The sequence below is a fragment of the Kwoniella dendrophila genome, chromosome 2 (genome assembly GCF_036810415.1).
Source record: "Kwoniella dendrophila CBS 6074 chromosome 2, complete sequence".
Taxonomy (NCBI): Eukaryota; Fungi; Basidiomycota; class Tremellomycetes; order Tremellales; family Cryptococcaceae; genus Kwoniella; species Kwoniella dendrophila.
Window position 1 is genome coordinate 2,123,411 of NC_089477.1, and position 27,448 is coordinate 2,150,858.

Here is a 27,448-nt window from a genome sequence, read left to right on the forward strand (position 1 = left end):
GTTGTGTGACGTTGGCTTCACTGATTGTGTGTATGAGTGTCTGTGCGCAGGGTGAAAGGTAGTTTAGGTGAAAAATGAAGAAACTCATGTCTAGCTCGCTCGGTAAACACTATATCCTGTTATGGTCCTGGTTATTTACTCTTTCAATCAATCTACCACAAGCCTTTCCTTGTCCCGCTTACTCTTGGTCTTTAGGGTATTGGCGATTTAGCTCAAATCTGTGTCCTGTGTGAAGTATACTGACTACTCATCGTGGATATAATCATCTACAGTTGGCTCATTCACCACCCACAAGAAACATACAGCACATGACGAACAAACTAAAACGTGATATAGCAAAGTTAACATATACACTTCATTTAGACCTTCAATGGTCAATTGGAACTCACTACAGGTAGCCAAGATGTCAAGACCGGGAACATTCCGATCAATGAGTAGTGATAAATCATTACCATCATTGAAAGCAGGTGGATTAGGACTTGATCTGTCAGGAAGAGGAGCATCAAGAGAAACTATGGTTTCTGGATTAGGGTTAGAACTGAATCCGTAAGTATCATGTTTGCTTCGATCATGGACTTGCAGAGCGAAGTTATCAGTCATCACCTACTTTTGTTTGTGTTTCTGAAAGGACCTATAGATGTCAATGACAATGATTATTTGGACAGACACAAATTGTGTCATGTGTCAATCATTCGTTTAGTTGTGTTACATTGTAGCTAATAATAGTCTAATACCCTTCCACCCTTCCAGCAGATCGATCAGGTCAGCAACACCACAGTTCATACCACTCAGACAATCACCAATTTCAGCAACAAACATACCATTATCGTCACCGTCGATTTTATCTCTATCTCCCTCGACTCCGGTAGCTAGCTCCTCGCCCTCATCTTCGGCATATCCATTTCCTTATAAACATCATAACCATAATCAATCCACATCGACAGTTATGAATAGAAGTACATCAACTTTGACACCTATATCTTCACCATCTGTACCTGCAAGTCCATCAATGTCAATATCGACCGCTCCACCAGAGATATCGCTTTCGTTTACACCCAAAAAGAAGGTTGGGTTTGGGAAATCATCTGTGACGGCAGAATCCATAAGATCAGAAAGGACATTCACAAAGCAGTATCAACCAATCCAAAAAGATGGCGTTACGAATAACCCTCCAGAAGGTTCATTGAGTAAGAAAAGATCGTCTAGTCAGCTGTTATTGGGTATAGGAAAAGGTCTGAATAGGGTTGGGAGTGTGATGAGAAGAAATACAGAAGGTAATGATACCACCAAGACATCAGGAAAGAAGGGTAGTACAGATAATCGAAATTCATCGCGTAAAGGTACAAGAAGGAAGACCACTGATGATTGGCAAGACGGCTGGGAAAAAGTAGATGCGATCGGGGAGAATGGAGATGTAGGGATTGGAAGACCGTTCGATATAGGGGTGAGTATTTCAGCCCGTTCAACCATACCATAAAGCTATACGAACCTATACACTTGATTTCATCTGAACATTTTTTCACTTTTACAGCACGATCTACATGTGTCTCCTGATCTATCAGATCTACCGGAAGAATGGTTAGAATCGCTGAAGGCCCAGGGGATGACAGAATCTGATCTGCTCCTGATATCAGCTGCAAGGAAGAAACAACATGAAACTAGTAAATTACCACTTGGCACGTCGAGTAAATTACCACAAGCACCATTCTCAGCTATGCCTTCTAGACTGGCCAACACATCATATCAAGACAAAACATTTGAAATGTCGGATGTTGTCATAATTGAACGTCCCTCAGGCCTGTTGAGAAAATTCTCTTTCGAGCACAAACTACCTGAAACTCCTACCCGGTCTGGCAAAGTACCTTCAGCGAATCAATCGGATCTAATCACGAATGAACCTAATAAGGGTAGATTTACACATAAAAAGGCTGCTGAATCATTCCCTGTTTCAGCAACAGGATCTTCACATCTCCATCATAACCATAATCCTGACAAGATCATACGACTTCAGAACTAATTCCAAGAAGAAGAAATAAAAGATTTTCAAATCAAATTCAGGCCTTTAGAGAATCTACATTTGGTTTAGGTGAAGAAGATGAAGGTGAATGGGGCAAAAGTATTTTAGATTCAGCTTGGAGCAAATCAACCTCTCCTGTATCTATCACTTCATCCCAGAGTATAATAGGTAAAGGCAAGATGAAAGAAGAGAAAGATGATAGAATACCTATTCCACCTGAACCCACAACTTTTACATCCCCTTCATTCTCGTCAAAGGGAGAAAGCAGACATACAGCTATCCGAACATTATCGGATAAGCCTTCTTTGGAATCGATGCCAAGATCACCACCTCCGCCAGCGCGACCACGCAAATCACCTTCATCTGTTAATTTACCACAATCTGGTCAAAGCAAACCCACTCCACCAAAATCACATGAAATAAGGGCATATCAACCTAGAAGATCATCCGAATCGTTTGGCGTACATTATAATACGTCAATGTCACATTCGAAATCTTCTATTGGATCTGAAATCATAACTCCTTCTAATTCGATGGAACATGGATTAGATTATAGACAGGAAGACTTGGACCATATTGCCGATGATACCGGTGACGATAATGAGTATGAAGAACAAATTCGAAAAACGATGAATCGATTAGGTATGAGCGAGCGACCACCTGTCAATCAGAAACAGCTTTATAATCAAGATCCTCATAATGATCTGATTGACGATCATACGGGTGAAACGGGAAACTTGTTGGAAAGATATCGATCAGATCCACATATATCATTACCTTCTTCAGCAATACAATCTAGATCAGTTACACCTGATTTACCTATACCCTCTATACCTATGGATTTGAATCTGAATCTGAATCTGAATAATGACGGAAATATCAAAATAACTTATAATCAGTCGTTATACGGTTCATCCTCAACTTCAGCATCACCATGTTACTCTAATCAATCTTCACCGAAATTGAAAAACAGAGAAATAGCTTTGAGACAAGATAATTTTAATCATATTCAGCAAAATGAGAAAGATCAATGGCATTATCTGAATCTACAAAGTAAAGAAGACAAAGTAAATGATGATGGATATCGGAATATTCGTTCTGATCATGGTCTTAATGAGAATTTTATGAGAAGATTAAATTTAGATAATATAAGTTCAGAAGAAAGGTCTTCGATAGCATTATCAATTTTATCTTTAAGAACATCAACTTCAATTCAAAGTTTACATGAAAATGAATTACATTCAGCCACTGTAAAAACTGCATATAGATTATCACCTATAAATGAACTAAACCAAAATCCTTTTACAATGTGGCAGAGCAATGATCAAACAACATACATGCTAGGTCGAAACAAGTAAATATTGTTAATAACGATAACAACAATAAGCATCAAAATAACGTCAGACTTAATCAACACGATAATTCCCCTCGTTCAGACAAAGACATAAATATACGAAAAATAGAAGAAAATAGTGATTCAGCAAGTATAGATGTATTTTCAAATTGGGGATCCGATGAGAATTCTAATGGTGGTGAAGGTGAAGTTGAAGCTAAAGATGCTATGGACGCTTTAGGTGAAGCTGCTAGGAGATTAAGGAGTCTCTAATAGATTTGGAGAAATAGACATCCGATCATATATACATTGTCTTTCTTTACTATATTCACACTTTCATCATGTACCGTGATCACATGGATATGAATTGCTAATTTACATATTATCGCATCTCTGTAGTTTGGATATATATACAAATATGAGGAAGGAACAGTACGCCAATGACAGTAATTAATGATGATTTTAGATCTATTGCCACATTCTAATTTATTTTACTTACTGCTTCGTCTAGTACGTACAAAATCTACGAAATCGTCTATTGTAGAAGGCCATGAACCTGTTTAATGAGAAGCAAAGCCTGTCAGTTATGATCGCTACATGTGAAGACCGGAAGGCTGTGTGTTATAAAGGTCATTGAGAAATTGCACTTACCTTCATCATCATATTCTTTGAAGTCTTTATCGATACTTCTGATGAAATCAATTAATAAACTCCAAGTATCTTTACTGACAGCCTTTCCTTTTTTTCTCATAAACTCAATCCATAAATCGAATTCCTCTTCTGCGAATTGTGGTGGTGTCTGATCAGATGTACGTTGCAATGCTGAAGGAGAAGAAGTCAATGCAGGTGGAATGAACAGTGTCCATAAGTCGAGAGCTGAAACAACGGAGCATTAATTATCAATCAGTTATCGTAAATAAGCAAATTGAGCAAACGTAGCAGATAAGGCATAGATGCGGATAATGCTTGTCAAACCTATATTATTGGGTATAAAACTCACCTGTATCAAGCTGTAAAGTCCTGGCACCAAAATCTTGACCTTTAGCCAAAGTGAAAGTATGCATATAAACTTTTTTGAAATACGTTGGATCGGTATTCAGTTTTTTGCGAAGGGCTGGAAGATAGTTTTTCAGTGATGTGAGAGAATCGATACTATCAGAATAAGACGGAATCAGTTTCCCAGTGCATTACACTGATACATAATAACATATTTCGACTTACTTTCCAGGATACGATGCTAAACCTTTAACGAAAGGTTCTTTTTCCCATTCACCGGTGACTTTTGAATCTAGATCAGCTGCCAGACAGAACAAAACAGAATCCTAGAAGTGACCAAGATCTTAATGTCAGCTTTCTTTGCTTAATATATTGACTTGAATAAAGAGAGAGTTGGCTTACACTCCCTGGGTCTACTCCGAGCTCTTCACAGATAGCTAAGGTACCATCGATCTTGACTAATTTAGGGTCGGATGAATCTATTATGTGCAGGTATCAAGACGAGTCAGAAAAGCATTCAAAGTTCAAAGTTCAATCTTTACTCTATGTGATTGCGATCAAGCAGCTTACCTTTATATTTCTCCCAAATCTCACCTAGCTTCTTCTCCTGACCTTTGTTAGGTGTTGAAGTTCCACCATTAGCAGAAGCTGGATCGTTGTACCATGCATCCAAAGCCTATTTCAAAATCATGTAATATGTCAGAGAATAATCGCGAATAGAAATCATTATTCTGAAAATGAAAGATTTTACACTGACAGCTTCAGTAGATTTATACTTCTTGATAAATGAGCTGGCGATTTTCTCGCTATTTAAATTATAAGGCAAAAGGCAGAAAAAGATTAGTCAATAACGAGATCTGATTTCAATGGCTTTGGCAACTTCTTTTAAACATCATCCACTATCTAAGTAATAGTTGAATAGTTATACCCAAGACCCAAAAAACTTTTTGATTTCTACGTCATATTACCGTCGGAATTGGTCTCCTCAACCATGCTTTAATTATCATTAAATTTGGTTTCCCCTAACAGACTGACATCTGACAAGCTACTTCCCATTCCTCCTCGCATCTTATACTTTGCGCAATGGGCATAATACTAGAAGCAAACTTACGACGCTCCACTGATCATCCTAAATTCAGCTATCAAAGCAGCATCTCGAGATTTCGTTCCAGGTAAAGGCTACATTCAATTTATTTGATTGTTGTTGTTGTTGCGCAGGGATAGTCATAGTGGAGAGTTGTGTACGGATTCATCAGGACAAAAGACGAGTTTTGGGTGGTGAAAATATTCATCGTTATTAAATCAGTTTCATCATGATCAGCGTTATTGAAAATTCACAAAAACAACTAACCATCTTATCGGAATATTCTTCTTTCTTTCCCTTCGTCGAAAATAGGTAAATCGCTGCCAGTATTAGGAGTATAGCCAGTAATGTTGTGAGTGACGTGGTGGAAGCGATAGAATGCTAGAGAAAATGTTTAGGTTACCTGATTTTGATATTTAGGAAAAGAGGTTTGAAAGAATGATGAGGATTAGTAGATGATAGGGTTTCCGAGATGATTGTTGTCATTGCGTCAACTTTAGGTAAAAGGTGGAGGTCGTCCACCTCTGATTCGCATTCCTCTTAGCTCCCATTACACATATAGCATATTCCATTCTACTGAATCATTCTCGCCAGATTCACTACATATGATATGCTGAGCATTGAGTATGGGACTGCATAAACACCTGAAGGAGAACCGAGATTACACTGATAATAATGATATATAAAATACGTATATAGGTATATATGGTTAAAAAAACGAAATATCGTTCTCGAAATCAATAATTCTGAAACTAAGTTTCCCACGTTACATGTCTATCTGGACTAGGCGCACTTGTAGCACCTGCCCATTCCCATGTTTTCCACATTTCGCCCTTCACCTCCCTTTCTCTTACAGCGATATTCGCATTAGCTTCTACTAGCTCCTGAACTCTTGACCAGAGACGCGATCTTGACGCAGTCGATCCCTTAGGTGGCATAACCAAATCTCTTAATTGATCTGGAGGGATAAATGGACTAGGCGTAGTGACAGGATCAACATAGTGTGATTGCTCCTATAGGATGGTGGTTGTCAGCGAAATCCTATAACAAGATGAGTTCTGACTGAAAATCTCACCTGGTCTTGCAGTCGCTTCAATGCTACTTGTGCTAACTCTTCTGCTCTATACTTCTCGGCTTTACGACGTTTGACTTCAGATTGCAGATACATGATGACAGCAATAACAGCAGCAGTTGCTGGAAGATATGTTATGATCAGCTTTACGACTTCGCGCGGAGTTACGAAGCTGACTATGGACTTACATCCTAGTTGAGACTTCCATCTATCCAATAGATCCTTGGCTTCTAATTTGGCACGACATCCCAGCGTAAGATCGGTACGAGCAGAAGCATACCAGGATTTACCACTACAACCATTAGCTTATATCTTACACATATCTTAACTCACTGTATGTCAATTGATTCAATCACATCTTCATGCTCTACCAAATCTTTCAAGGCTGATTCGAAGATTTCATGGAATTGCTCTCTTGAGAATTGAGGCTATATTTGCCAATAATTAGCTCGTATCTTACAAGGTGATCCCATTGAAACAGCTTACATCTCTTTTGGCAGCGAATCTTTCTCTCAAAGCGTTCTCCTCTACACCAAATCGTTCTCCTTCACCTTTCTTACCATCATCTTTACCTAAACCAGCACAAACGATCAATCCTCTTCCGATACTCAAGTCTGATTCTAAACTTTTTGCTAATCCACCAACCATTCTCTTCTTAGCAGTATCAGGTCGACATGTTGGAGGAAAAGCTTTAGGTCCGACTCCTGGGAGACCGTCAGCCAGAGGTGAAAAGAAAGCAAGAGGGTGGGGAGTAAGCAGGTATTCAGGTATGCAAGTAACAATTTCACCGTCTGAGCATTCTGCATGTGGTGGACAAGGTGTACAACTTGATGGTTGAGGTACAAATGGAACGAGAGGTAAATTGGTTACATCGCAATGGATTTGCTTTGCACTTTCGTGATCATCAGCCTCCAATGCTGCTCTTCTTGCGATACATGCTCGTGTGTTGTCGAGAGCGCTTTGTCGATTTAGTATGAGATCGTTGGTATTTGATGCTGGATCACAGTATCCGAGAGAAGTTGATTTATTTTTGAAGTTTGCTATAAGCGATAGCAATAGTAAAAATAGAGCAGAGAGTGGTAATGTTGCTCGTACAGCCGGTACTGAAGCAATTTGACTTTCCACTCGTCGGACTAAGGAATTGGTTTCGACAGGTACCATGTGTGATTCTACCGTCACCCGAGTTGATTCGTCTACATCCCTGACCGATATTTGATTCAATTTCTCTTCTACTGTCTGGTTGTACTCTACAGCAGCATCCAATTCTCGTTTCATCGCTGCCTTGACATCGGAAGGGGGTGTTCGAAGATTCTCTCTACTGGGTCCTACTCTTCGAAGTCCAGGTGTGGTAGGTGAGGAAATTTGTGGAGCAGGTTCGGAGAATCTTGGTTGTATTGGCTTCTTAGTACTTTCGAGCCCCATAGATGACTATGTAAAGAAGGATTAGCGGATATCAACGGAAGCACCAAACAATCTTACTCACCTTTCTCCTTCGTCGTCTTTCTCTATCTGCGGCTGCTTCACTTCCACTCTGGAAAGGATTGAAATCTGAAAATCCAGATTCTTCACCAGCTGATTTTCTTGGGGTTTTAGGTTTGACGCTCTTTTTAGGAGAATCCTCTTTCTCGCTTTCTTCAGCTAAGTGATCCATGATTCTGACAGGTTCACTCTTTCTGGAGCTTTTAGGAGGTTTGATTTCAGGTCCAACACTTGGAGTTCTAAGCTCTGTGGTAGCGGATGATGAGGAACCAATCGCTGATTGTCTTCTGTTCGCTGCAGGAGTGAGTGTAGAGGAAGGAGTTGGCGGTAAGGAAGCTCTACCTCTTGATGATCGAGGTGCCTGCATGAAATACTTAGTATTTGCCCGATATTAGGAGAAGAAAATAAAATCAGGTAAACATACAGGTGTAGCTTCGTCTTCAATTTCGTCTTCTACACCATCATCTACCTCATCAATTTGGCTTGTAGCAGCTACTGACGATTTCCTGGATCTAGATTTAACAGCGGTAGAAGCCTTTTTCAATTCAGGTTCAATTGATACTGATTTCCTTGCTCGTACTGATGCTCTAGGTTTCTTTGCTGGAGGTTCAGGTTCCGCTGGAGGCTCTTCGGGGGGCACTGGAAGTTGTTCTTCAGGTTCTACAGTCGTAGTCTTTCTCGCTCGAGCTCTAGGTCTTTTAGCTGGCACGGCAGGGGTTTCATCTCCATTTTCTGAAACTGCTACTATTCCTTTACCAGATGGTTTTATTTTCTTAGCTGCAGCGCGTAATGCCTAAAGCGAGGTGTGCATAGTGAGTAATTGAGGTCAAGGGAGCCAAAGGAGGAAGAAACCGTTGCTACTCACTGGAGCTTGACTCATAACATGTTCTTCAAATCCTTCCAATAAATCAGCTTTCTTTGCTGATGAAGGATATCCGTGTCCATAAGCGAGCAAGATTGATCTGATGAATGGGCATGTCAGTCAGAAGAAGTCCTCAACGATCACTTTATAGACAATTTCATGACTTACCGAAGTTGAGGTACCTGATGAACATATGTACTGATTAGCGGGTGACTTAGATGGTTTAGCTTGGTGTACTCACACGTAAAGAATTAGGATCGAATCCTTCTGCCAGATATACTTCAGGCTCTGGTGCTGCCATATTGATCGATTAATACAGTCCTTTCTTGTTTTTGATGATACGAGGCTAGAAAAGAGTGAGATTGGATTGGTGCTAGTGATGATAATGGTTTGAATGTAGGATGTTAGTGTAGTCCATTAACCTTTTGTAAGTATGTTGCGAAATGTTAAGATTAAAGTGTTTTTGTTTTTGTGTTTTATTTGTTTTGTTTATCTTCAGAGACATCTAAAAAAGGTCTCGGTCTATGACATACACCACACATGACGCGGTGTTCGCCACTCTTTAACAGTTCAAACGTGGAACTCGTGTGAGTTGTATGTTGGTAGTGTATTATCTCCATTTGCATTTTCCTACAATTTATCCCGATAGTTTATAGTTACGTTAACGCAGGTATTTTGATTCCGCTGTTCTATGGTGCCCCCCTTTTGAGATACGCGTGGCAGGGTCTCAATGTTGAATGTTGCTGTTTAACGTTTGACGTTTTGAATGAATGGTGAATGCTTGTGTCCGTGCTGCCTTTGGAATTCATTCTTGTTCTTCGTTATCGACATCATCGTCCGCATCTTATACCCAGAACAACTAAAACAAAGCATTTAGGAAGCCTTCAACAGTAAAACTTACATCTCTCTACCCCATCAGAACATACCCAAGATGGCTGCTACGGTCGCAACTCCTCAACCTGAAGAAATCAGTGCTGCCTCTTACGTTGGATTTGACTGTGAGTTCAAGTCTTCTCCCTTCATCGCCAAAATTGCTCCTAGATGATATCGCAGAGATTTGAGCTGATATTGTGGCATATCTTAATCAGCTATCACGAGGCAAATAGAACATAAATTACTTAAAAGAGGATTCCAGTTCAATGTTATGGTGGTTGGTATGTCGAAGGTTGACCTACCTTCTTAAGCTTTGATCGCCTTAAGAATAGTTTATTGACTTTACTGTTGTCATCCTCTTCTACAGGTCAAACTGGATTAGGGAAATCAACATTGATAAATACATTATTCGCATCACATTTAATTGATTCTAAAGGTAGATTTGAACCTGATGTTCAACCTAGACAAACCACCGAAATTGCTTCTCAATCTCATGGTAAGTAGTCGTTTGACGCTCAAATCACTCTATACTAGCTTAATTGACAAGCTGATTAACGCTGATTTAACAATATATAGTCATTGTCGAAAATGGTGTCAGATTAAAGTTAAATATCATTGATACTCCTGGTTATGGTGATAATGTAAACAATGAAGGTTGTTGGGATCCTATCGTTAAATACGTCAGTACTGCTTCGTATCTTATCTACTAAAGGTACATGCTTATCATCCTTATCGTGTTAACAACACAGATCAAAGATCAACATTCAGCTTATCTCAGAAAAGAGCTTACTGCCATGAGAGATAGATTTATTCCAGATACTAGAATCCATTGTTGTTTATTCTTCATCAACCCAACTGGTCATACTCTTAAACCTGTAAGCTAGACTTCCTCCCGCTCTTCTGTATCAGTTATAGTATGAATACTGAAGATGAGTGTCGTGATTCAGATCGATATCGTTGTTCTCAAGAAATTAGCAGAAGTAGTAAACGTAGTTCCAGTTATCGCTAAATCAGATTCATTGACTTTGGAAGAAAGAGTATCTTTCAAGCAAAGAGTAAGTATTTCTATTACCATATGAATTGCGAAACAGGGAAATTTGGCTGAACCTCGAAATTTCACAGGTTATGGCAGAACTTCAATACAACCAAATTAGACTTTACCCATTTGATGTTGACGAATTAGAGGAAGAAGAAATACAATTCAATGAAAGGATCAGAGTGAGTAATAAAACAAAACACTTCAGTCATTCAATACATTTCATATTTACTGATTTTCGTTTGGAACCTGTTTGATTCTATCAGAATATGTTGCCATTCGCTATTGTAGGTTCAGAAAGATCAGTCATAGTCGATGGTAAACAAGTAAGAGGTAGAAAAAATAGATGGGGTGTAATTAACGTTGAAGATGAAAGACATTGTGAATTCATCTATTTAAGAAATTTCCTTACCAGGTAAGTTTAGAGGTTTGACCTTGCTTTATTAAATCAGTCAAATGGATGTCATTCACTCTATGCAAATGACGAACTTCAATGAAGCTAATTATACCCCATATCTAATTTTAGAACCCATCTTCAAGATTTGATCGAAACAACCGCCCAAATTCATTACGAATCATTCAGATCAAAACAATTATTAGCATTGAAAGAATCTTCTGCAAAAGCTCAACAAGGTGGTCAAGCAGCACCAAAATCAGAATTCTAGGTTTTTCCCAGAGCAGATGAAAATGTTGTCTGATTTGTCCTAGATTTCGTTCTTTCTCTATCATAACTAACGTTCTTATATTTCTTAATGACCTTTTAACGTGTTTATATCACCCCTACTTCCATGCCTTTTTCACTTGGTTGCCCGAATGTGTTCAATGACTATCCATAGGAAATGCAATTCATACAGTATATACCAAATAAATAGATACTATACAATATCAAATATACCTATGTGATTGAGCTGTTGACCTGAGTGCCACAACCTTCGTATTATGATCATCCGTCGCATCTATGGCGCACTGACTATATTGTATTGAGATGACATCTATATATTCCGACTGAATTCTTCATGTCATACCATGCCCAGTATTTACTGTTTACTGATTACATACGAACCGTTTCATCAAGTCTCAATCAGAGAGTGAAATGTTCGCTCACAGCAGATTAAGCGAGATTCTTTGATTTTCCCTTTAATGTTGTTCCGGTTCTTACGGTGAGATCTGTTTATTTGTTTAAACGGTGATTACCGCCCTTCGGGCTTTAAATTTGTCACCATAATAATAAGTGATGATACCATAAATAATCTTGACGAAAACAAATATTTTCATAGTAATTTTGTATAACCAGAAAAAACTTTCCTCATCTCGTTAAAACCTTTTATTTTTATCTTTGAAAATTACTATCTCTTTTCATCATAGTTTATCACTGATCTTAGCAAAAAAAACAAATCACAATGTCCGACGTAACTTATCTCAAATCATTATTAGGTGTTCATCCTGATTTCCCAAAAAAGGTGAGTTGACATTTCTATCACAACACGGGACGAGTGAACGCACGTTTCGATATGGAGAATTCAACAAGGAGAACATCCATACTCGAGCCATTGAGGTGAAATTCTCATTCCAGTGAAGCACACGTTGACCTTGCCGATTCAATATGAGCAGAGTAGCTAACATACATACATATATATTTTTCATTCCTTCTTAGGGAGTAACTTTCCTTGATATATTCCCAATTTTACGTGATCCAGTAGCTTTTGAAACTTTAATAACACATTTAACACATCATATTTTAACTTCAAATAATAATATTAGACCAGATGTTATTGTTGGATTAGATGCAAGAGGTTTCTTATTAGGTCCAATCATTGCAATGAGATTAAATTGTTCTTTTGTTCCTGTAAGAAAAGGTGGTAAATTACCTGGTTCAGTTGAAGTTGTAAAATATGAAAAAGAATATGGTACAGATGAGTTTGAAATTCAATCTGGTGCTATTAAACAAGGTCAAAATTGCATTGTCATTGAGTGAGTTATTTCAAAGAAAAAGTCGTACTATTTTTTTCATTTACCAATAAATTTTACAAGACATTCATTCTATTTTTCCGATTGATACCCGTTAATCCATACTGATTATACTCTGCTTATCCTGCCTCCCCTCTCTCAGCGATCTTATCGCAACAGGTGGTTCAGCTTCAGCAGCAGGTGAATTGATCAAAAAATCAGGTGGTAAAACTTTAGAATACGTTTTCATCGTTGGTTTACCTTTCTTAAAAGGTCATGAAAAATTAGATGCTCCTTCTTACTGGATCGTTGAAGCTGAAGATTAAGCGAAACCGTTGGAATCAATTTTTATAATAGACAAGATAGATACATGGGTTTATTATGCATACAATATATAGACATGCAGGTATATTGGATTATCTATTCAAGCGAGATATTATGCGCAATGAGGGTTCACGAGAATATACAATGAATGCAGTAGAAAAGTGATATTTTACAAAATTGACGGAATATAATGATTTCATGCAGGAGGAAAAGGATGATTTCACAGGTCAACAATATACCAAAAATTAACGGGATTCTGCTTCTACTCTTCACTCAAGTACGAGCTTTTTATGCAGTGCGGATTTGCAAGAGAAATGTCATTTCGAATAGTTTGAATGGTTTTTTCAAGGTATCGTGCTCATAATCATAGACCAGCTAGAGTGTAATGAGTTGGCCAGAGATGTAAATCTGTATCGAGAGATTCTACAGTTGGTCTAGCTCTTTGATCCAATATCCTAGACGGTAAGGATGAGGTGGTAGTGGTAGTAGTAGCTGATCGAATATGGTGAGCTATCAGAAATCGAGATATCAGCTTAGCCACTTTATATTATAATTAAGTGATCGTGAATTGAACTTACCTGGCCTTTGTGTATTTTCAGTTCTTTCACCTGTACCTTCGAATATAGTTCCTTCGACGGTATCACTTCCACTTTCATTTGAGCTACCTTCGCTTCCACTTTCTTCTTCTTCGTCTTCGGTAGTATCGTCGTCATGATCAGAATTAATAACTAATGCTCTCATAACACCCTCCATACCATTATCCATATTTGCTAATGAGAAACCTTGAGTTGGTGATATAGGATTATTATTATCGTTTCCTTGTGATCTTGGTAAAACTCCAATTTCAACATCAACTTCAACATTTATTCCCGAGGAAGATGGTTCAGGAAGGCTAGGACCTATTCTTGAATAAAAATCTAAGAAATTTGGTGAGGGTAAATTCGGATTTTGATTTACGTTTGAATTGAGATTGGATTCATCATAATTCCTAGTTGATGCCCATCCCATATCTTCCATAAGTCGATCAGCAACCCCTTCAGACATGTTATCTAACTCGGATTCGAGATTAAAATCAGGGTTAGCCGTCATATCTATCGTTGACGGTAAATCTGGATTGGTGATTGGCAGAGTCTGACGATGTATAGGTTGATTTGTGTGATTTTGAATTTGTGATATTCTTTCATTAGCCAATTGCCTATCATATCTAATTCTTTCACGTTCTTGAGTAGAACGTCTTTGTGGATTGATGAATCTAGGTAAAGTTTGCCTTGTAGGCGGATTCGTAGTCAAATCAATGACAACTACCGTAGTTTCTTCGATTATATCGTGATCGTGTTGTTCATGATCGTCTTGATTTTGGTTATTTGTGTTAGAATTGATCCTACCTAAAGCCGATAGATAATCATTTGTTCTTGTTCTTGTTCTAGCATTACCATTCCCTGCTGTTATTGAATCACTACCAGCATTATCATGGGCAGGACCTGGAATAAACCCATCTGTTGAATCTTGCCTTCTTGCTACTGTTTCTCTAATCCTTTGTCTAGCTCTCTCCTCACTTCTAGATTGAGGTGTGCTTGGTGTTGGTGTCTGACCATTTCTCCTTGAAGTAACAGATCTTCTGATTATGGGTGGATTCGGTGTATTCTGTAGGAACTGCCTTAAGAAAGGCCATGTTCTCAAAACTTCGTTTTCATCCATTTCATCAGATTCTGTTGTAGGAGAAGGAGCTTCACCCATTGCAGCAGCTACTCTTCTACCTCTATATGTTAAGCTACTATCCCTTCTTGTATTGTTCGAATTCGGATTGCTTCGCTCGTTTCGTGGTGGTTGTGATTGTGATGCTTCTAAAGCAGTATTATCTTGACTCCTTGCAAGAGGACTTGAGTTACGCGGAGGAAGAGGATTTGATAATCCCTCGAATCCCTCAACAATATTACGTGCCATTTCCATTAAGTCGTTATTTCTAAGAGGAGCTGATGGTCTAACAGGTTGGTTGGGCGGAATGAGTGAAGGATTGTTATTATTCCCACTATCTAAATGTTCATGTGTGCGAGTTTCTGTAATTGTACAAGAAGGAAGGGAAGGTTGTACAATGGCTGCTGGAGAAGCGGGATTTGATCTGACTATTTGTGGAGCAGGTTGAGTACCTAATTGAGATATATTGGTAGGTTGTAAACCTCTACTTCTAGATAGTAATGATGGTGACGATGTGGTAGTGATTCCTCTTGAAGCTTGACGTGATCTATCTCTTCTTGACATTGGTATAGCTTCTATGATTTGAGGTGTTCTCGCTCCAGAAGAAGAAGATGTTCGTTGATTTTGATTAGAGTTTACATTTCGATTTGTCGACGATTGTTGATGTGATCTATGTAAATTACCAAGATTGTTAAGACTATTAGATATTTCCGACAGGTCATTACGGATTGATTCATACAAGCTAGGTGTATTCGATAATTCTCTTGACCTATTTTCCATTGCTTGAAATCGATCAGGAGTTGAAGTGATTCTGGAATATGGATTTACGGAACCGTTTGTAGCTGGACCTAAAACCCTAATTGGATAACCAGGACCTGATGAACTACCATTTCTACTTGTATTTAAATTTGTATTGATGATGTGTCGAGTTGCATTAGAGTTACTGCTGCTCTGGTGATTGTTTTCGATGGACGAAGGAGATTGGTTTGCTCTTGACCTTAATTCTCTGGCAGTTTCACTTAATCTCCTAATCCTGTTTTCGATATTTTCTGCTCTAGCCATCCATGGGTCTATATTGCCATTATTGAGATTATGGTCTGAATTGTTATTATTATTGATGGTATTTTGACGATTACTATTCATATTTGAAGTGATTGAGTTTAGAGTATTATTGGATGATCGAATTGAAGCTGAAGCTCTATCTAAAAGAGTATTGATTTCTTCAGTTGTCATAGGTCTTGCAAATTGTCTGATAATAGGTGGTACAGTTGGTGAAGTCGCGGCAGTAGGAGCAGTAGGAGAAGCAGCGGCAGTAGTTGAGGTTGGTGGGGGTAATAGTGAAGGCGTTTCACGATTCTCGAAAGCAGTTACAATATCTCTGGCTCTCTGTCTTGATCTAGTCGAATCACGCAACTACCAAGCCAGCAAATTATATAGATCAGTCAAACAAACACCTTTCATCTGGTAGCTAGCCTATTACAAAGGAAAAGTTCAGACTTACTTCTCTAAGAGCAGGCGAAGAATTCACACCTTCATCATTGTTCGCACTTGCACCTAAACCTAAACCTTCACCTTCTAATGATCTTTCCAATTCATTGGCTTGACTTCTTAATCTTTCAACAGCATTACTAAGTTGTTCTACTCTACTACTCAGATTATCTCTCAGATCTTCTAGCGAGCTTAACAATGCTCTTGTGTTTTCTTGCGGTTGTCTTTCATTCCTCGTTATACTATCGTTGTTATTATCATTCGTCGCGGAAGTAGCATCGGAATTGGCATTAGCATCGATATGGGGAGGCGAATTACTTGAAGGAGAAGGGGGCATGATGCAATATCGCGACTGTTTGAGCGATCATACGATCAATGATACAATTCAATTGCTAAATCAGTTGATGTTGAGTTTCTTGAGGTGTTCAAAGCTGTTTATAAGTGAAAAGACCAAAGCGGCGAATTTGTGTGTTTTTGAAGTCTATCGAAGAGGTATGTGGATTATACTTGATATGATAATCCTTCAATACACTTTTTTTTTATAAACAATGACTATAGTAAATTCCTGAGTCCTGTCCTTCTGTCTTGTAACCTATTCTGTATGCTGTTTTAATAGTTCAATTAGGTTGATATGATTATAGTATGTATGTCATTGTAACTTTTGTATAACTTAACCTTCCTCCACAAACAACTACAATGGATCATTTATATTTATATATTTATATCCAGCTGAAACGTTAACAACGTAATTGTATCAATACGTAATACATTGATAACACTGCGGTCAGTTCCGCTTTTCTCACTTCTTTTCTCATGCTACGAGATACAGGGGATATCCCACCCCATCCACCGCCCGACGAGGCTAAGACATGCATGAATCGCACGCCTAGCTGCTCTCCCCGGCCTGTTAGGCGTTGAGTATGAGAGCACACATCTACAAACTACAAACCGACGAAACTACATACTAAAAGATGTACATACAAAGGGTGAAAAACCCGAGATAACCCTACAGGGATAATTCGCTCGGGAAAACCCATGAGGCAATGAAGTTCCTCATACCGTCGAAGAGGAGGATAGTCAGGGGAAGGGGGAGGGTGAAAAATGTCAAAATTTACACCGTATATGGTGAAGAAGTGGAAATATAAGAGATGAGGGGAAATCTAAGAAGTACATGCTAGTCAGAGTGATATATATGAACCAACAAGATCAGAGGACAAAGCTGAATGATAAGGATAAAGTGGGTCATAGCAGAGCGATAAGCAAGTAGATACTCTCACCGAGAAATCCACGTCATGCTCTGACGTCCCTTTAATTTATTCCAACCTAAAAATAGAGATAGAGTAGTTAACGATACTTCGATACATTCAGCGACGAGAATCTTATGATTGTCTTGGGTAGAGAGTTGCGGTACAATATGAAGCAACCGAGGGAGACTAGCATATCAAGTCATAAACATTCATTTCATGGAAGTAACGTGCCAACGTTATATTTTACACATAGACATACACATCTCAAGATACAGATTATTGAAATCCCTACAGCATCATGCTGACAATGCGCAAGAATGGTACTTTCCCTCATATTCATATGAGTTACCTTGGCCGACACAAACCTCGCCAATGCCAAAGCTACTCGTTTCAGCGATTCTTTTCAGCCTAAACTTGATCTATCTCTAGGCGGTCTTCTACCTTGAATGACTGGTTGTCCTGGATTTATCGGTACTTGATGTTGTGATTGTAGTGGTTGAGTAACAGGTAAAATCACCCAACCTTTAGGTGCACCTTTTCTAGCTTTTACATTTTCTGCTTTTTTAATTCTTGCAGCTTCTCTAACTGCATCCATACTGATTCTTGGATTTCTCCTAATCTCTTTCGATACCTGTGTTGTCGGTTGAGTCGTAGGTAAAGGTTCTGATTTCCTTGATTTCTTCTTCATTGGGGATTTAGTCATTAGTGCAATCCCCTCGGATTTACGGGAATTCTTATTTTTGTTTCGTATAGGTGTTTCTGAAGTAGTAACATTATCAGGTGCTGGTTCAGATTTTCTACTTTTCTTTTTCAGTGATGTTTTGATCGAATTGTTGATCTCTCCTTGAGGTGCAGGGGCAGGTTCCGACTTTCTACTTTTCTTCGATGGCATATCGATGATAGGATTTACGACTTCGCTCTTCCTTTTCTTACTGCTTGATAAGCCAACATCATCGGATGTGGCTGATATGGGCGAGACGGACGTAGTAGCAGGTTCGAGCCTAGGTTGTGGTATTGCAGAAGGATTTTCGGAGGGCGTGCTGATTTCAAATGAAATGTCCATACTTGAAACAGAAGTTAAGTCTGAAGAGATATCTTCTGGTGGCAATACTGTGCCAGTAGTTGCAATATCGTTCTCTAAACCTAAAACAGCAGTTCCAGATTGTGCATGAGACAATCGCTTGGTGACATCTCGAGATGATGAGGTTGGTTTCGTTATCTTTTTGGTTGTAGACTTCGATTTTTTACCTTTATTAGCTACTTCGGCAGCTTTTATGGCTAATTCAGCAGCTAATTCTTTTGCAGTCTTTTCACCTAATTTTCTACCTAAATATTTAACACAATTTGGTGCACCACAACAACATTTTGTACGTAGTTCATCTGATTGTGCAGCAACGCCAAATGATTCAAAATTATAATCGTAGAATAGCTATGACGTATAAGGAAAAGGTCAGTCAATTTCATCAATCAGCAAACAGAACGGGCTGAGGTGATAAGGTAAACTGACCTCTTCACCAGCTTTGATATCCCTCAAAGCCCACATTCCGACCTCAAATTCTTCCCAACCATCTCCAGCAGTTTGGTATTTTCTCACTTCTAGATTAGGTGCACATCCATGATTGATAAATCTAGCATCATTACCTTTCATACCCTAGTGTAATATGATGAATATGTCTGGTTAGCGAATGAACAGTAGGACGGGGATTGAATTCACTTACAGCATCAATAACTTCATCTTGGTCATATGCCAGAGCATAAAAGTTCTTTGTACCTTTGTACTCATCCTCTATACGGTCCATAAATGTCCTGAATTGATGTAGTCCAATGTTAGCCGTAATATCCTCCTGGGTTAAGTTGGAGAAATCGTAGCAGCTTACTCCATAGATATCACCTCTCCTCTGTAATCCATAACGAAATCACCTTCTTTCACATCTTCAGTTACTACAATACCAAAACCTCTTTCACCAGTCTAAAGATATGTTGTATAACATATCATTAGCTTGATCGCTTGCCAATAGTAATATGTGGTAGGATTATTGAGCAAGTTGCAAAATAAAAAAACTCACATATACAACTTTATACGGAACTGTTCTTCTTTTTGTTAGAGTTTTATTCGTACAATCATCGCCCGATTGACATTCTTTACCACATAGATAACTCATTATTCTATTAATACACTGATCTTGACACTTTGATTCACGTGAACATTTACATATCGCTGTGAAATCTGCTGAAACTTTTGATCTTTCTGGATAAACATCTACAATTGAATCTCGTAATCAGCTTACAAAATCTATTCAATACCGCATTTGATGGGTTAAGTGATGCGCAATTAAAGTGTATGACGAACTCACTTGATCTGAGCTTTTGATAAGGTTTAGGTTTTTTCGTTTGATCTAATTTACCATCTTCTTTTTCTTTCAAGATGTAATAAGGTAATTGAAATTCATGTTGTTCACCAAAGAATAACTCATATCCATGATCATAAGGTAAAGGTGGAAAGCTTGGTCTTTCTCGTTGAATTACTTCAGAAGCAAGTGGTGGCGGTGGTTGTTTCTGGGATGATTGAGACTTATTTCTTGTATTTCGATTTACAGCTGGTGAAATTGATTTCGATCTCAATTGTGATTTTGAGTTTTCGGATTTGGTTTCTGCTGAGCGTATAGATAATATCTTATTATGTAATTGTTTTGATGAACTTGGATGAGGATCTTGACAATAGAATCCAGCTGTCATATATTCTTTCCTTAATGGTTTATCCTTTTTCACACTTTTATCTATAGTCATCAGTGTGGATGTTCCACTGTTATCGTTGACAGAAGAAGATGAAGCACTCTGATTTTGACTATTCGATGGTGATATCACGTTTGTTATTGATTCTGATTTGGATTTGGATTTGGATTTCATAGATTTTGATGAAGAAGGGTTGGACGAAGCAGTAGATTTGGTGATTGTAGTCTTTGTGGCTTTCGTTATTGTTACCGGTTTAGAAGATATTGATTTTACTTGTTTAGATGATTTCACTGTTATTGTATTAATCTTGGGTTTGATCTTGCTTCTAGTTGCAATTCCCTTACTACTTCTAACTTTCGCTCTAGTAAGAGGTATTGAGGGTTTCATCACTTTGACTTTGGTGGTTATCTTATTGATTTCCTTATCCTTCTTCGTGGTCTTATCATCATTGTCCACTATAACCGATCTAACAGGTTTCGATTTAGCGATTGAGGTATTCTCTGTAGATTTCTTAATTGGCTTTGCGTGCATCATAGCTCTACTTGTCGATTTCGATTTCAATGTATACACTTTTATCTGTTTTACTTCCTTTTTCTCATTTGATAACCCCTCTAAAGCACCTAATATGACTTTCGATGATATCTTTATATTTGCATTCTCATCGTTTCTATCTGTCACAACATTCTTGTTGATTTGAGATGATTTAGGTAAACTGATATCTAATTTTGATGAGAAAAACGTTCTTTTTTTCTTATGTTGATGTTGATGTTTATTTTGACCTACCTGTTTAACAGGTGCCATTTTTGCGTTGATTGTGGATGATCTGCAGTTGATTGATCTATCTAATTCGAGGTGTTTCTGTACTTTACAACAACAATAGTAAGGGAATGATGAAATAATCTACAAAAAATAATTCGGTAGTAAAAGATTACTTATGAAAGATAAAGTTCAAAGAAGTAATGATTGCGATAGAGATAGACAGAAAAGAAAAAAAAGCGATTATGCGTGAGAAACGCGTCGTATTTAATTGTTATTGTTGTTATTGATGAAAAGTAATGTTATTATTGATTTTTGGGTGATTTTGCGCATACACGCGTTTTTCCAGTTCCTACTGAGAAAAGTGATCTATGGATCTGTGTATGGAATAACGTCAACAGAAGACCTCACGGAAATTATTGTAAAGAATGAGAGGTTTACTGATGCTGTATAACAATGATTGCGGAAGCCAAGACAGTTTTAACAAAGTTTACGGGAAGGAAGAAACGACGTAAGTGATCCTTGCGGTGAATCTGTTTCAGCATCGTGCAATATCGCCGCCACTTCTTAATGTGTCTGTAGATCTTTGTCAATACATATGAAACTAAGCTCCATATCAGGTGTAGTTCCACGCACTGGCAGTTTGTTGCGCAGTGCATCATCATACTGTGCATGCGAATTGAATGTGGTAATCTATAAAATACACTTCTATAACCTAACAAAGAATGACTATCCTCCCCATTGGAAATGGAATTTTTGTCCACCACCGCCTGGGAATCCACCTCCAGGGAATCCTCCCTGTTGTTGGAAGAATTGGAATGGCATACCACCACCATGATGAGCGAATGGATTGTGTCCTCCACCCTGATGTGGATCATTAGGATCATCGCCATTGTCGTACCGCTGTTTCAGTTCTGTAAAATACGAATCTATGATCAACACACTATCTTTTATTTACAAGTTAAATATCTTGATCTACTTACCTGGATCAGACAGTACTTCATATGCTTCATTCAACGTAGCCATCTTCTCCTCTGATCCTCCTACATCCGGGTGAGCTATCTTAGCTGCTTTTCGGCTAAACATACGAATATGAATTACTAAGGTCGCTTTATATAGATATCCCGGGACGGTTTCACTTACAATGCCTTCTTTATCGTCCTGTCATCTGCATCTCTTGGTACGCCAAGGACCTGCAACAAGCAAAGTCAGTTGCGCTCATGTGTTGAAGCTTTTCTGAGAGCTCACTTTATAGTAATCCTTCTGTCTAGACTGTTTCAGCAGTCTTTGTGCTTTCTGAACTCTATTCAATACCTACAAAATACAATTGGGTATATTAGCTAACATCCTTTTCGTGGACACCTGTATTCATAATAAGAAGGAAACAACGTACATCTTGATTCTGTCTACCAGTTTGTTCGAAAGCTTTTTCTAATATTCTTAGAGCTTCTTCATATTGTTCATCTTTTAACAATTTTTCACCTTTTGCGATCAAACCTTGTAAATTATTTTCATCTAATTCTAAAGTTATCTCACACCATTTAAATCTATCTTTTTTGGTAAATTCTCCACCAATTCCAATAATAGATTGACATGCTAATTCATATAATTCTAATCTACTTGCAGATGTCTTTTTAGGTTGAAAATATTTTGATAAATATACTTCTCCATTATCATTAGGTTTCATTGCTTTTTCTAAAACATCTTCAAATTTAGCTATCAATCCATCCTCACCTTCTAAAATTTTTATAGCTGATCTAAATACATTTCCTTCAACGAAATTCCGTATTTTAGCTGTATCTTTTTCAAATTTCTTGATAGTTCTATGTAAAGTCTTACATGGTTTGGAATCTGGATCATAATGTAAACATTGTTTGATATGTGTGGTAGCTGCATTTGAACCTAACAGGAAATAAGCTATATGTGCTAGTCGTAGTGGGTATGTCGTAGATGATGGATTCAGGGATGCCAGTCGACTGGAAGATGATTTATATAGCAGCGAAATTAGTTGAACGTCAGATCGTACATGTCAAACGTTACCAAAACCTGTTACTCACCTGAGATCCCCATAAACAGCTTGCACATCACCCAGCTCAGTTGCACAATCGAGCCTCAATTCTCTCAATTCAGATGAGTTTGGTCCAACTTCTAATGCTTTAGTAGCATGATCTACACAAACATGCCAATCTTTACTTTGTTTGGCGTTATGTGCTGATTTACTGGCTGCAGCTGCTAAATTCAACGAGTGAGCCTAAACAGAATAGGTGAAGCCAGAGTCAATTTGTGATTTCCGTTGATGAACATTCGTATTTTGATCATAACTCACTAATTCCTCTGATTCTGTATCTGATTTACTCTTTCCATAAGCTTTTAATTCCGATTGAGCCTTTTCAAAGTTTCCTTCTTTAGCCAATATTTTAGCTTTTTGAAGATGGGCCTATTGGGTGCAGGAGGAAATATGTTAGCATGGTCATTACATTCGACACAGCTTGGTTCCAGCCAGGATGATGTGCATTCCGTGATGTGGATATTGCGGATCATAAAGCTAGTACAGTTAATTGAGAACAACCACTTACTTGAGCGAAAGAGGGATTGATTTCCAATATACGATCAAAATCATCTAAAGCAGCACCATTTCTACCCGCAGACAGGTATGCGGTAGCTCTTTTGTAATAATTTACATAGCTCGTTGGATCAAGATCTACAAGTGAAAAGAGTTTCCTTCAGTCTAGCTGCATCTGGAAGGTGGGAGAGAAAGGGGAATAAGCTCACCTATAGCTTCTCCATACGCTCTAGCGGCTTCTATGTAAGATCCAGCAGCTAGTAATTTACCAGCATCTTGAGATATTTGAGTTGCTGTTCTTGATGATTCCGCTATGGCTGAACTTGCCAGTAATAATACCGGAAGAGCAAGGTAAGACGTCACTCGCATTGCGAGGTTTCGATCGGAGTATAGATGTACAGTTGCGGATGAATGCTTTCAGGATATGTCGTCTTAGTATATGCAGGGTTGAAACAGACCTGATCAGCTTCCCAGGTTGGGACCCTATAAGAAAGAGAATTGACTTGAGATGATGAGGTTGTGGTGTTGTATGTATGAAATATGAAATGTAAAATTACTCGTGTATTCCAGTAAATAGTAATTCCACAGTTCCAGCTCAGCAGAACACGTCTAATAGCTGAAACTCGTCAACAAAACAGAAACCGAGGTGATACTAAATTAGTTAATCCACCCCTTTTAGTGGTATCGTTATCTCGGTTAAACTGGTTAAACAGAACAAGGTGGAGGTTGACCACTAAATACTTAAATTGGATACAAATTGATCTGCGCTTTTTAATTTCCCATCAACTCCTTTTGATTTTGTCATATGACCAGATGACCGGGTCACCATTTAAAACGGGCAGTAGAGTCTATCGTCAAGGAACCCTTTGCTGACAAGTATCTTCCACCTCCCATCTTCTTCTCTCTTCTCTCTTCCATCTGTTTCAAACCCTCCCTCCTCTTTGCAAGCTCTAAGATTAAACTGCCAAACATGATGGATTTACCTCTTCACTGTAAAGTCTTACTTCAAGCTAAAATATCATCAGGATTAACATTCCAACAAATTGCAGAGAAGATTGAAAAACCTGAAGTATGGACAGCAGCTTTATTCTATGGTCAAGCAGTAACTGATGAAGAAACATCAATTAAAATATATGAAGTTTTAGGTGAAGAAACTTTTATCGCTGATTATAATCATAATTACCTTTTACCTAATACTTCAAAATTAACAAAAGATAAAGTTATAAATGGTTTATTGGGGAAATCTGAAAATAGTTTAGGTGTTTCGGGAATGGTCGATAGAGATAAAGGTATTGAAATGCCTCCAAGAGTAAGTCTGCTCCCCTGAGCTTCCGTCTCCTCCGCCTGACATCGTCTTGCAGGTCGATTGTACTGAATCATGTCTATTTTAATCATATATATACAGGACCCTGTACTTTATAGATTATATGAAGTTTTACTTGTTTATGGATATTCGTATAAAGCTATCATCCAAGAGAAGGTTAGTTCGTTCAGTGTCGGAAAAACCGAAATATGAATTGACGCAATATCATCATCAATTCCAGTTTGGAGATGGTATCATGTCTGCCATTGGTAAGCTACCCATTGTGAGAGTTTATCCAACTAAAGCTAACGAGATCTGACTCCACAGATTTCCGAACTTCTGTTGAAAGAAAGAAAGATCCCAAAGGAGATAGAGTCGTAATTACGATGGACGGCAAGGTGAGTCCAAAGGTAAGAACGATAAAATGTCACTGATCCCAGTAATTTGTCAACGCCAGTTCCTACCTTACTCTTCCACTGAATCTTGGAAACAATAGAAATCGTGCCTTCCAGCGATGGTGTGAATCGAAATGAGAACACAAATTACGACAGACAAGCAAACAGGATGCGCAAGGTAAAGTACATCTGTATATAACTATTTATCTCAACAACCTATGTACTGGATATATAAGTCAACACGCTTTAATGTGACTGAAGAGCATCACTTTACGGAAGAAGTTGTAGGTTGTTCCTGATCTCTGACTAGAAAACGGGCAGATCTTTTGGTTATATTATGAATTCATTTGCCGGGGTAGCTTGAACCCATTGGCGATACACAAGCTATATCTACCCTTCTTGGATGGCTAACATACAGTGCAACGTTTAACATTTGTCCGATTTCTATACTCTATCTGAGCGACCTAACCTAGACTTAGAGGATGAAGGATGATACTGTAAAAGTTGATTGAACGGTATTTTCCAAGTGGAATATGATCTATCATGGCGAACGAGGGTGTAGATCACTTCTATGGCGAGAATACTGAGTACCTATGTTATACAGGTGATTAACAGATGTTAGCAGATGAGTAAGGGGTGTTTTCTTGTGTATTGCTTTGCTCTCTCTAGCACAAAAGATTTATAAAGACAGAAGTTCAAAACACGGAAAACATACTAGAATAGTCATTATCCAGCCTAAAGCTATTGATGCTAAACCCAAACTATGATCAAGGGGAAAAACAAGTGGTGAGGTGAGTATAGAAATCTTATGGTTACTTGTACCCGTATGGTTGAAAAACTCACTGAGCCCAATTAGCATCATAGCTGAAGTCGGTATTTGTCGATAAAGTCGCTGTTGAAGCTATGAATAATCGGTGATCACATGTCAGCTTTCATTCTAAACGAGTTATTCTGCACCTTTGTATAGTCTGGATGTATGTTGAACAATCTCACTTACCGAGATAGAATATGAAAAAGAAACTATATATTATCGTGTCCATTAGAAGCGAGATGAAACCTGTATTGGGTTCGCGAAAAATGCAGAATAACCTATATGACATTTATGTATATAAGTCATATTATAATAATCAGTCAACTTGATCATACCAATAGGATGGTATATTAGGAAAGAATCACAATAGGGATAATTTGGATCACTTACGATACTACACCGTAGACCATATATAATAAACTTCCGTATATCAATGCTTCACCAGCTCCGAAAATTGAATGATTAATCACCTTCAGTCCAGCTAGAATTTGGTATATAGTGTTGTCAGCGAATTTCCAATCAATCAATATCGACTTGTCGTATTGTACTTACGAACTTTTCTCGACTTATCGTAAAAAGCTGCTGATATGGCCATAAGTAAGAATGACCAAAGACATGCAAAACCCTTCAATGAAGTATTTGCTATTGCTATTATGCTCATACTGATATATCTATTTCTCTATGTGATTTGGTTCATCTGAGTGTGATGGTTGTTGGAAGAGGAGATTAGGTCTTTATATTTATCATGTTGTGTATATAACAGAAAGCCATGAAGAACACAATCTACTGATGGTTTTGTGATAGTACCAAAACAGCAAGTTACGCTTATTGCCAAGAATCCCAGATTCATGCTAGTTATTCTGGTCAAGTCATTTGACATGTATTTTTAGATCAGTTCGTTACTTTGCAAGGTTGTGGAGCACGAATTGGTTGCCCTGCAAATTCCTTTCATATAACGAGATATGGACTGCACTAACTTCCCGGTGTTGTCAATCAAGGTCTATGTCTTTCGGCTTCAGCCTACAGTAATCTCGGAAGTAACGTAACTACTCACAGGCACCCAAAACACGGCAAGGACGGCTGGTCAAGTAACCTTATATAAAACACATCATATTTCAGGAAATAGCGGTGCAGCTTGACGGCACCTTAGCTTCAGGTCAAGCTCAACCTTCACGAATATTAAACGTGAACCGGTTATCACGGCCGTAAGAAGGCTAACTTCGTGCTGAGCTGAGCATATTGCATGTGAGAACCAGTAGCAAGAGAAATATAAAATGATGACAATTCTGATACTAAGCGTAACCTTTACTGCAATGACTATCTTTGAAACCCTGTTCTCCTCCAAATGGTTGGTTTCTATAAACTGACCTGATGGCGCTGCTGTATGTTCCAGACAACACAGTCTCCAGCATCGAAGACCTAGCTGTAGTGGCC

At 38.3% G+C, this 27,448-nt stretch overlaps 10 protein-coding genes across 10 annotated transcripts; 4 read left to right on the forward strand and 6 right to left on the reverse strand.

Annotated features, from left to right (window-relative positions):
* Window positions 1-403: 403 nt before the first annotated feature.
* L201_002184 (uncharacterized protein) lies at window positions 404-3,623 on the forward strand (the record flags this gene model as incomplete). The annotated part of the gene is made up of 5 exons (XM_066217962.1): window positions 404-546; window positions 751-1,444; window positions 1,532-1,907; window positions 2,012-3,371; window positions 3,422-3,623. 5 exons carry the CDS (start codon window positions 404-406, stop codon window positions 3,621-3,623), a joined length of 2,775 nt encoding a protein of 924 aa, XP_066074059.1.
* Window positions 3,624-3,841: 218 nt separating this feature from the next.
* Window positions 3,842-5,700, reverse strand: L201_002185 (uncharacterized protein; the record flags this gene model as incomplete). The annotated part of the gene is made up of 9 exons (XM_066217963.1): window positions 3,842-3,906; window positions 4,002-4,226; window positions 4,351-4,502; window positions 4,572-4,672; window positions 4,749-4,825; window positions 4,917-5,022; window positions 5,104-5,152; window positions 5,458-5,525; window positions 5,698-5,700. The coding sequence occupies 9 exons, from the start codon at window positions 5,698-5,700 to the stop codon at window positions 3,842-3,844; spliced, it is 846 nt and encodes a 281-aa protein (XP_066074060.1).
* Window positions 5,701-6,182: 482 nt separating this feature from the next.
* L201_002186 (uncharacterized protein) lies at window positions 6,183-9,144 on the reverse strand (the record flags this gene model as incomplete). Its single annotated transcript, XM_066217964.1, has 10 exons — window positions 6,183-6,443; window positions 6,506-6,624; window positions 6,691-6,710; window positions 6,836-6,930; window positions 6,989-7,930; window positions 7,986-8,342; window positions 8,406-8,774; window positions 8,847-8,943; window positions 9,012-9,025; window positions 9,085-9,144. 10 exons carry the CDS (start codon window positions 9,142-9,144, stop codon window positions 6,183-6,185), a joined length of 2,334 nt encoding a protein of 777 aa, XP_066074061.1.
* Window positions 9,145-9,774: 630 nt separating this feature from the next.
* Window positions 9,775-11,417, forward strand: L201_002187 (uncharacterized protein; the record flags this gene model as incomplete). The annotated part of the gene is made up of 9 exons (XM_066217965.1): window positions 9,775-9,841; window positions 9,932-9,997; window positions 10,084-10,212; window positions 10,293-10,396; window positions 10,466-10,591; window positions 10,664-10,771; window positions 10,839-10,934; window positions 11,019-11,167; window positions 11,279-11,417. 9 exons carry the CDS (start codon window positions 9,775-9,777, stop codon window positions 11,415-11,417), a joined length of 984 nt encoding a protein of 327 aa, XP_066074062.1.
* Window positions 11,418-12,152: 735 nt separating this feature from the next.
* Window positions 12,153-13,025, forward strand: L201_002188 (adenine phosphoribosyltransferase; the record flags this gene model as incomplete). The annotated part of the gene is made up of 3 exons (XM_066217966.1): window positions 12,153-12,212; window positions 12,407-12,723; window positions 12,863-13,025. The coding sequence occupies 3 exons, from the start codon at window positions 12,153-12,155 to the stop codon at window positions 13,023-13,025; spliced, it is 540 nt and encodes a 179-aa protein (XP_066074063.1).
* A 362-nt stretch (window positions 13,026-13,387) lies between these two features.
* L201_002189 (uncharacterized protein) lies at window positions 13,388-16,543 on the reverse strand (the record flags this gene model as incomplete). The annotated part of the gene is made up of 3 exons (XM_066217967.1): window positions 13,388-13,533; window positions 13,602-16,131; window positions 16,220-16,543. The coding sequence occupies 3 exons, from the start codon at window positions 16,541-16,543 to the stop codon at window positions 13,388-13,390; spliced, it is 3,000 nt and encodes a 999-aa protein (XP_066074064.1).
* A 1,313-nt stretch (window positions 16,544-17,856) lies between these two features.
* Window positions 17,857-20,987, reverse strand: L201_002190 (uncharacterized protein; the record flags this gene model as incomplete). Its single annotated transcript, XM_066217968.1, has 6 exons — window positions 17,857-18,882; window positions 18,961-19,104; window positions 19,172-19,259; window positions 19,331-19,422; window positions 19,520-19,713; window positions 19,808-20,987. 6 exons carry the CDS (start codon window positions 20,985-20,987, stop codon window positions 17,857-17,859), a joined length of 2,724 nt encoding a protein of 907 aa, XP_066074065.1.
* Window positions 20,988-21,671: 684 nt separating this feature from the next.
* On the reverse strand, window positions 21,672-23,874 carry L201_002191 (uncharacterized protein; the record flags this gene model as incomplete). Its single annotated transcript, XM_066217969.1, has 9 exons — window positions 21,672-21,856; window positions 21,926-22,020; window positions 22,086-22,135; window positions 22,191-22,256; window positions 22,336-22,918; window positions 23,000-23,193; window positions 23,269-23,379; window positions 23,519-23,643; window positions 23,715-23,874. The coding sequence occupies 9 exons, from the start codon at window positions 23,872-23,874 to the stop codon at window positions 21,672-21,674; spliced, it is 1,569 nt and encodes a 522-aa protein (XP_066074066.1).
* A 601-nt stretch (window positions 23,875-24,475) lies between these two features.
* L201_002192 (cyanate hydratase) lies at window positions 24,476-25,304 on the forward strand (the record flags this gene model as incomplete). Its single annotated transcript, XM_066217970.1, has 5 exons — window positions 24,476-24,814; window positions 24,911-24,985; window positions 25,050-25,077; window positions 25,136-25,206; window positions 25,266-25,304. 5 exons carry the CDS (start codon window positions 24,476-24,478, stop codon window positions 25,302-25,304), a joined length of 552 nt encoding a protein of 183 aa, XP_066074067.1.
* A 343-nt stretch (window positions 25,305-25,647) lies between these two features.
* Window positions 25,648-26,675, reverse strand: L201_002193 (uncharacterized protein; the record flags this gene model as incomplete). The annotated part of the gene is made up of 6 exons (XM_066217971.1): window positions 25,648-25,794; window positions 25,919-25,964; window positions 26,047-26,104; window positions 26,201-26,223; window positions 26,405-26,495; window positions 26,567-26,675. 6 exons carry the CDS (start codon window positions 26,673-26,675, stop codon window positions 25,648-25,650), a joined length of 474 nt encoding a protein of 157 aa, XP_066074068.1.
* Between the last annotated feature and the right edge of the window lie 773 nt (window positions 26,676-27,448).